This window comes from Xiphophorus hellerii, chromosome 12, assembly GCF_003331165.1.
Source record: "Xiphophorus hellerii strain 12219 chromosome 12, Xiphophorus_hellerii-4.1, whole genome shotgun sequence".
NCBI lineage: Eukaryota > Metazoa > Chordata > Actinopteri > Cyprinodontiformes > Poeciliidae > Xiphophorus > Xiphophorus hellerii.
Genome location: NC_045683.1, coordinates 15,726,642 through 15,735,364, shown reverse-complemented (window position 1 = coordinate 15,735,364; position 8,723 = coordinate 15,726,642). Strand labels below are relative to the sequence as shown.

The 8,723-nt window shown below is 41.9% G+C and overlaps 1 protein-coding gene across 1 annotated transcript; it reads left to right on the top strand.

The window, feature by feature from the left end:
* Window positions 1-6,459: 6,459 nt before the first annotated feature.
* foxb2 (forkhead box B2) lies at window positions 6,460-8,418 on the top strand. Its single transcript, XM_032577693.1, has one exon. The coding sequence runs from the start codon at window positions 6,965-6,967 to the stop codon at window positions 7,922-7,924; it is 960 nt and encodes a 319-aa protein (XP_032433584.1). The 5' UTR covers window positions 6,460-6,964; the 3' UTR covers window positions 7,925-8,418.
* The last annotated feature ends 305 nt before the right edge of the window (window positions 8,419-8,723 follow it).

Genomic DNA, 8,723 nt, shown 5'->3' with positions numbered 1-8,723 from the left:
GCCACAAAATAAACAAAAAACAAAACAAACAAAATGAATGAAAAAGTTGTCAGCCCGCCCTCACAAGTACTACAAGCAGAAAAATGTTCCTAAATGGGCGGACTAACAAAAAAGAAAAAAAACCAAACATTAAAAGGACAGCAGGAGGCAGTGCAAAAACTGTGAAACAAAAACACAAAAATTACTAAATGCATATTAAATTAAAACATTAAAACACTGCCTACATGCGTTGCATAAAATAACACTTCCAAGTCAAATCTTGGTGTATCCAATCTGGTGCAACCGTAGCAAATAAAACAATATATAAACACACAATTCATTCGGATTAAAAAGACCAACGTATAAAACCTACCTGCGGCGTCGAACACCCACGCCCAGGTAACGCTACCAGCCGAACACCATCAACAATACAGTCCTGTATAAAAACACCACATCAGCACAACTTACTTAAAAGAATCACTTTAAAACAATTTCCCCCACCTACCACAGCCAGCAAACAGCGTGGGCCCAACACACAGCTGGTCTAACACAAGGGAAATTGACACCTGGCCACCACCCTTCCAGCTTCCCTTTAATGGAGGCACAGGCTGGAGAGAGTGCGACACCTAATGGTGCCACCTGTTACAAACTCAACCCTCATGCAAGAGTACTGGGAGAAGTGGAATGTGGATCTTAGTAACAAACAAGAAAATAAAAACAAGATTTGACTAAATATTCTAATTTAGTCAAATCACCTTTCCACTTCTCCTGTCTTCAGCTCCAAACTTTCATCGAACCTCTGGATCAACCAACGCACAAGCCAAGGGAATTGAATCCCTGGGGTCCGTTGTCACCCTCATCAATAAGCTTCTTCTCCATAACCTTCCATTCATTGTTCATCAACTCTCCTCTCCGTTTCCTCACAGTCTTTTCAGACTTTCCCTATCTCTGGAGAGTGTCTGTGTGTTTGGGTCTGAAAACGAAACTATCTACCATCATGACATCCAGGAGTAAATGGAGAGCAGGAAACAGAAACATTTAACATAATGAAGACCACACATACCAGGGAGGTCAGGGAGAAAAATAGGTCAAAGGCATAAAACAATATCCCAATATTGAAATATTTCACAGAGCACTGATCAATAAATTGGATCAAAATAGAAAGAACTCATGTTGTAAAGCTACCAAAGCATGGACATTTACCAAACCCACAAACCAAGGTAAGCATCGTATTAGTCAGACAAGAACCAATGAACACATGGTAACTCTGGAGGAGCTGCCGAGATCTGCAGCTCAGGTGAGAAAATCTGTTGCTAGGACAACTGTCAGTGGTGTACTCTAAAAATCTGGTCTTTATGGAAGAGTGACAAGGAGAAGCCAGTGTTGAAAGAAAAATAATAAGACACCTCATTAGGTGATAGAGCAACAGAAACAGAAAAGTGGATGAGAGTTGATGAAAACTGGATGGAGCTAAATAAACAGCAAACCCAATAGAAGCTGCAAAAGACTTGGATAATTTTGATTCCACATGTTTACTTTTCAACTCATTCAAGATAAAAAGAAAACCAACAAAAAAACAACAACAACTGTGAAGCTGGTGAAGCTATTGCTTCCTGCCCTCTGTGTACAAAGATGATAAATGGAAACAGTAACAGTTTCCTCTCTAGGAGGAATCATGTCCAAGGTTAGAGCATCATCAGCAAACGGTTATCAGAATAATTCATTTTCAGGTGGATGGTTAGTGAGTGCTCTTGGTCAGTTAAGGGGCATCACTATTTTGTGACGGTTACTTCTTTCTTTTTTTCCCTTTTCCCATGGATCAATTTGAGAGTATATTTAAAAATGTAAAGTGAAGAACATTTGCAGTTTTTATCACAAAAAGATTGCATCAAAAGTTTAGAATCTGTGCACAAAAATTGCATAAATTAAAACAAAATTTGTTGAGGTAAAAATATCCTAATTATGAGCTCAGTGTCCTAAACATGTGTGATTTTGCTGCTCCCTGCTGCTTCTCACACTGCATAACAATGTGTTTTAGTTTGTCGAGTGAATCATGAATTAATTGTTCGTCGTCTTTACCTACTTTACCCTGCAGGGTTGTTGTTGAACCTATTTTGGTAAGACAAGTTGAGATCCAGCCAGAATATATATCTATGTATATATATTCTAAAGTGACTAAAGGGGCTGCTTGTGTTAATTAGCACTGTATAAACAATCAGGAAGGAATTAAATCAAGTTAAAAAAAAATGTCTGTAGGCATTTATAGATGTTTTAAAAAGTTTATTAAAAGGTTAATAATAAAAAGGGTGAAGCTTGTTGTTTTCTGCAAGAACTCTCATTACTCTAGCACCATCATAAGGCCTAAACTCATACGTGTATCATGTTGTAGAGTTATCTATTTGCAGCGTAAAATCTATTCAAGATGTTTGCTAAGACATTTCATGGGATATTTAAGGATAGTTTTATTTTCTTCTGTTTAGCCTGAACTGACGAAAACAGTCAACAGGCAGACACAATGGACAGCTTCCTCGCTGTTTTATGGCAAAACGGAAAGATGTTTTCCTTTAAATAATACCTCATTGCACAAATAAGCCTTGCAGCGTTTGCTCTATGCGGTCCTAAACCGGCTTAATTTTCCATTGAAAACAATAGGCCTCGCTAATTGATTTTAATGGCTCTCTCCGCGACGATGCGCCCCTTATGAGTTGGAGAGAGAGGTCTTTAAGATTATTATTATTAGTATAATTGCCATTACCCCCACACTTTCCCTTTGCGAGTGGGAGACAGAACAGATATCTTTGCCCTTAAGCTGAGCAAATAATTATTAGAGGCTGGAAACAAACAGACGACCGTCGCTCACGCGCGCCCCCGTTTGCAATCGCGCGCGTGCGCGCGCGCACACACACACACACACACACACCCCACACACGCACTCTCTCCACCTTTGGAAAAGACCCCCCCTCCTGGCGAACCACCTTCCCCCAGTCGCCCTCCTCGTGCGGGGTGCTGCTTGTAATTTATGCAAAATTAATTGATACATCTTTTATAATTGATGTGCTGTAAACTTAATGAGTAATTTATGTAATTAGTCAATTAAGGATAATTCCAACATATGTTCCATATGCCCAGAAGGTGCGCTTTACACAACTAGTTATTTGTCCAGGAGTTTGGTGCGGCGCCGAAGAATGCGGAGGACTGCCTAATTAATTTTGTTATGCAGATCAGCTTCCGTGTCTATTTAACGGCCCCCTTTGCGAAAACAGATTTAATATTGATCTTTCCCGGGCGTTTTAAGGGGGATGCTTTTACACACGTTGGCCTCCGAGGGCCTTTGGAGTTGTACGTCTCATTTTTTTTTCCCAGGCGCCCGGAAAAACAACCCTTCTCTTTATTTATCAGTTCATTTAAAAATATTCTCTAGCTGCTGGTGATGTGGCGCTTAAAAGGTAATTTTCCTTGCAATTATCTGATGCCTTTAAAATATGCTCTCAGTTGACACAGCTGACCTTTTGAGTGGGCTTTAAGGACCCAGACATTACAGGAGAGATGCACCGGCTAATTAATTGACACCGTTTTGAATATTCATACCTAATACAGCGAGCTTGCCCTTAATTACATTGTTGGACTTTTCTCCAAGGAGGCTAAATCACGGAAGGCTTAATTATTGTAATGTATTCGAAGACCCGCAGGGGCAGCAGGGAAGACAGGAGCCGTCAAGGACCCAGCCATGACACCTGGCCAGAGAGGGAAAAAACACACACACAAAAAAAAAAAAACACACAGAAAGCAGCTTTTTGTTGTTCTCTCCGCCGAGCAGGATCCGGAGCACGGGGATGAAGTTTGTTTACATCCTTGTAGGATTCACCAGAGAGTGTTTGAACAGACAGACAGCCGCCGGACTCCCCTCTCAGCAATTAATCAACAACAGCGCCTCTCTTCGCTCAGTGTGTTGTCTTAGTCGTGTGTTTTCTGTGCCGAAGCGGTTCGTGTGAGCGTGGGGAGCAGACGAGAAGCGCGCTGATTATTGTGCGCAAAGGAACACATGATTTATTGCTGGGAAAGTCTGAAAGTGCAATCGAGCAAATTTAACAAAGAGGCTGTGTTTAAATATGCCATCGTTTTCTATTTACTTTCTGAAGGGACCTCATCCTGGTTTCTGCTCAGATACCTCTCTCTGGTCACTTCAATCAGACGAGAGGGACATTAATTAGAAAACTCAGGAAGACATTTTTGATGGTGTCTGCCACGTGCCGCCACTTGGTGCATGTCTGCGCCGCTAGGACCGCCTTGTTTCAGACTTAGGGCCCAAAATGAATGAGCTGTGGGATTTAAAGCTTCCCAGGAACACTGAACCTTAATTTGTCATTATCAATTAAAGGAGACGCAAGACCTTTATTTTGAAAAATTCCTATTCGTTTTATTTTGACACATCAACGCAATGACGTTTTCATTCCTGTCGAGTTTAGGCGCTATTATCTAAACTGGCAACTATAAATGTCAGTAGAACTAATAATAACAATGTTATTTTAAAGAGAATGTATGACTTTTATTTTGAAAGGCAAATATATTTCCGCAACTGGTTTAGTTCATCTGGTAATGCATCGCCCCTCTTGTTCAAACATCTAAACCTTTAAAAAATAAGAAATTAATTTGGAAGAGTGTCTATAGCTTTAGTTTAAAAGGTAAAGGCTCCCATTTTCCTCACAGTGTAGCCTCAATTTACTGTAATCTAAACTTTGAAGTACTGGGTGCTTTATTTGGAAAAGTACAATGTAGCAAATACTTTACTAAAATAGTCCATTTGTTTTCTCTCTGTGTTGTGATGGAGAATCAGTCATTTCATTTTCTCTTCTTACTAGAGCAAAATGACATAAAGAAACATTCCTGAAGGCAAATCTAAACGTCACATGTCACTTTGTCCTTCTCTATTCAGCACCATATGTAAAGTTTTGTAGCTGACTTGAATCTTAAATGCACAAGGTTTGGACTTTAAAACTCATCAGTAATCTGAAACATCTTGTGTGTAATATTCTTCTTTTCACCACAGGCTCTTTAAACTAATGACACACAATTTGCATGTATAATAAAGTCAACTTGCCATGAATTTTGAATTTGAATTCCTTTCTCTTGTTTGAGTTCATTGTTTTCAAAAATGTGTTAGAAGTATAGAAGTATTTGTTTATCTCACATTTATAGTTATTCGCCCATTCTGCTTATTGGATTGTTTGCGTAGCTCAGGAATCTGCTGCTCCACCATGTCAAGAGGAGCTGGCGCAGGTGACTAAGGCATTTGCTCAGGATGTCACCTGGACGCCTCTGAGGTGAGTTGTTCTGGACATGTCCCACCTTAGGAGACCCAGAGGAAGACCCAGGAGACGCTAGAGGGACTGTTTCTCTGTTGGCCTGAGAACAGCTGGAGATTTCCCCTGAGGAGCAGGTCCAACTGGATGGATGGATGGATGGATGGATGGATGGATGGATGGATTATTTCAGTGGTTGGTTTTTGCTTTTCAGTTAACCTGATTTTACCATGTCAGTGCATAAAAACAGTCAGGCGCATAAAAAAAAACTTTCAATTATTTAACAAGAAATTTTCTTCAGAAAAAAATACATTAACAGCCTAAGTACACAAATGCATAAACCCTATAACTTGGCAAATCACAAGTTTCTCTTTTTGAAACAACTGGTACATTACACCTGTACATTAAAGCACATTTGTACACCTGATTCTCCTAATATGAGTGAAGTTGCTCTCCCACCCACCTTCACCTTCTTCAAATCAAATGAAATTGGTCTCAAACATTTGTGATGATGGTTTATGCAGAAATGCGTCTCTCTGGGTACCTGGGTTTCCAGTTCAAAAGGGTGAATGTTAGGTTAGTTGGTCTAACTAAACTGGTATTGGAAGTGAGTGTGAACTTGCCTGGTTGTTTGTCCTGTGTATTTCTGTGATGGGCTGTTGAAGTGTCCAGGTTGAACCATACCTTCCACCCAACGAGCTCTGGAAATAGGCATCAGCAGTCATTGGTGTTTGATAAAAATGCAAAATGTACAGAAAAATATAGTGTTGTAGTTTTTATCAGTGGTGAAAGGCACTGATTATATTGTCTGTTTTTAGAACGCATCTAGAATGTAAATATTTTTTATATCATGGCTGTAAATATCACATGGATTACAAATAGTTTGTCAAAATTATTCAACAAACAGTGATTTAAAAAAAAAGAAGTACATTTTCTTTTACCAGGCTTTAAATGGAAGACAAAACAGAGGTCAAAGGTCAATGTGATGCAGAAAAGAAGGGACGGGTTTGTTTAGGAGACAAAGCTTAAACACAGCTGATATATGTCACTACAGATCTGCGTGACTATGTTGGGCACAGCTCTTTGATTGGCAAACAGCGCATTAGAACCAAACGCGCCCATAGATCGCCCCTCCTCTCATGACTTCACCCCATCTCTTCGCTCCTACCACCCCTACTTCCACACACGTCCACAAACACAGACTCACGCATGCACACAACCCTCTGCTCACTCCTGACGTGTCCCCTAAGTGTCTGAATAACAGATAATAGAGCCGACGACCTACGAGGGGGGCTTACAAAAACACGGCGCGACGAGTGAGAACGTCACACGTGTGGAGGAGAGGAGGAAAGAAAAGAGGAGCCACGCACAACCCGACCGTGCCAAGCGAGGGGACCTCACAACTTTTACGCACACAGGCTGAGTTTTGCGCACAACTTTAAAGAGCGTCGTTTCAGCGAAGAGACATCGAGAGAGAACTATGTTTGGATGCGAGCACCTCTGAGGATCCTACCTGTCAGTTGCAGGCCTTTTTGGTTGATAAAGCGCAGTTACTCTAATTTGATGGCTCAGATTTTTGGAATCAACCAGCTGGATGGAGACTGACTGTCAAGTAAGCAAGCGCGTAAAATAAAACTAAAAAGTGGTTGATTTAAAGCAGAAGCTTTAGGAGATCAGTATCAGCTATGCCCCGTCCAGGGAAAAACTCCTACAGCGACCAGAAGCCTCCGTACTCCTACATTTCACTGACAGCGATGGCCATCCAAAACTCCCCGGACAAGATGCTGCCTCTGAGTGACATTTACAAGTTCATCATGGATCGCTTTCCATACTACCGAGAGAACACCCAGAGGTGGCAGAACTCCCTCCGACACAATCTCTCCTTCAATGACTGCTTCATCAAAATCCCCCGGAGGCCCGACCAGCCTGGGAAGGGCAGCTTCTGGGCTTTGCATCCGGACTGCGGGGACATGTTTGAAAACGGCAGCTTCTTGAGGAGGAGGAAGCGTTTCAAGGTGCTGCGCGCAGAGCACATGGCCTGCAAGACGTCCCCGATGATGCACTACTTCCACCATCACCACCACCACCCGGGCAGCAAGCTGGGAGCCGCACCGGCTCACCCCGAACACCCGGTTGCCCCGGCAGGCGTGGGTCGGCTCCCTCACTTCCAGAGCTACGGGGGGATCACCTGCACGCAGCCCGGTGGGTTTAAGCATCCTTTCGCCATCGAGAACATCATAGGAAGGGACTACAAAGGCGTGGTGGCCGGCGGGCTTCCTCTCACCTCGGTCATGCATCACCTAGGTTACCCGGTGCCCCCTCAGCTCAGCAGCGTAGTCAACTCCATGTGGCCGCACGTCGGCGTGCTGTCGGAGACCATGAGCGGCGTGCCCGTGCCCGCACCATCATCTGAGTACGCGCCCTTCAGCGTGTCCGCCAAGGGCCTGTACCACAGCGCCAGCGGGCCAACCCTGCCCGCGATCCCGGTGCCCATAAAGCCGACCCCGTCTCTGGGTCCGATGCCCGGTCTAACGGGGATGCAGACCGGCCCGACCCAGCTCTGCTCTGCAGGGTCGGTGATGGAAAAGAGCGATCTGCTGGAGGGAAAGGGAGCCCCGCTGCACCCGGCTCTGCTGCTGTCCTAACCGGGTAAAAAGTGTGTTCATTTCAGCTCTTTTTCCTCTCTTAAAGGAATCCGTGATAAATAAATCAGAACAGGCCTATCTGAGACGCAAACTTGTCATCAACTGTTGTAAAATACGTACTTGTACTCTGTAACTAATTTCTCATTTAGACCTTTGTGTTTAAAAATCTTAATTAATTTGCACACTTTGCAAGGGCATTTACCACCAAAGTGGCGAATATAATCAGACAAGCAGATTCCAAAGAAAGCTTTCACTCAAAAGACTTTCCTAAATGCAAAATAAGAAATTATATTTTTTTTGCTGTCATTCTTTACAGTAAATCGTTGCGAGTCTGTTCGCTAAAGTAAAAGTAGGCCTTTTGCTTTCTTTAAAAAAATAATAATAATTAGGCCTGTTGCACTTTTTTGTCTGTTCTTTAGCAGTTTATTAAACATGTTATGACTGCATTATAATCCTATTTACCTGAAGATATTTATAAAGAATTTGAAACTCAATCCTGACTTTTGTATTTTTTTTAACATTTCTTTTCATTTTTGCTCAACAGGAATTTGCACATTTCCTCTAAGCAAACTCTCCCTTTGACATAAGTGTAAATACTTGAAACTAAATTGGTTTGTGAATGTAGCTTTGCTTTTAGATTAAAATATGTGTTATGTGGGGTTTTATCAGCTTGTTAGAAATTAAGTAAAAATTACATAGAGCTCAAGTAAAATGTAACATTTGTGATTAATTTTATCCTCTTTATTTTTTTAAGGACAGTTTTTATTTTGTATCTGGAAAATTAAGCATCATAAAGGGA

Bases quoted from the DNA above. Each gene is read 5' to 3' on its own strand.
- foxb2 (XM_032577693.1), top strand. From the start codon at position 6,965: ATGCCCCGTCCAGGGAAAAACTCCTACAGCGACCAGAAGCCTCCGTAC.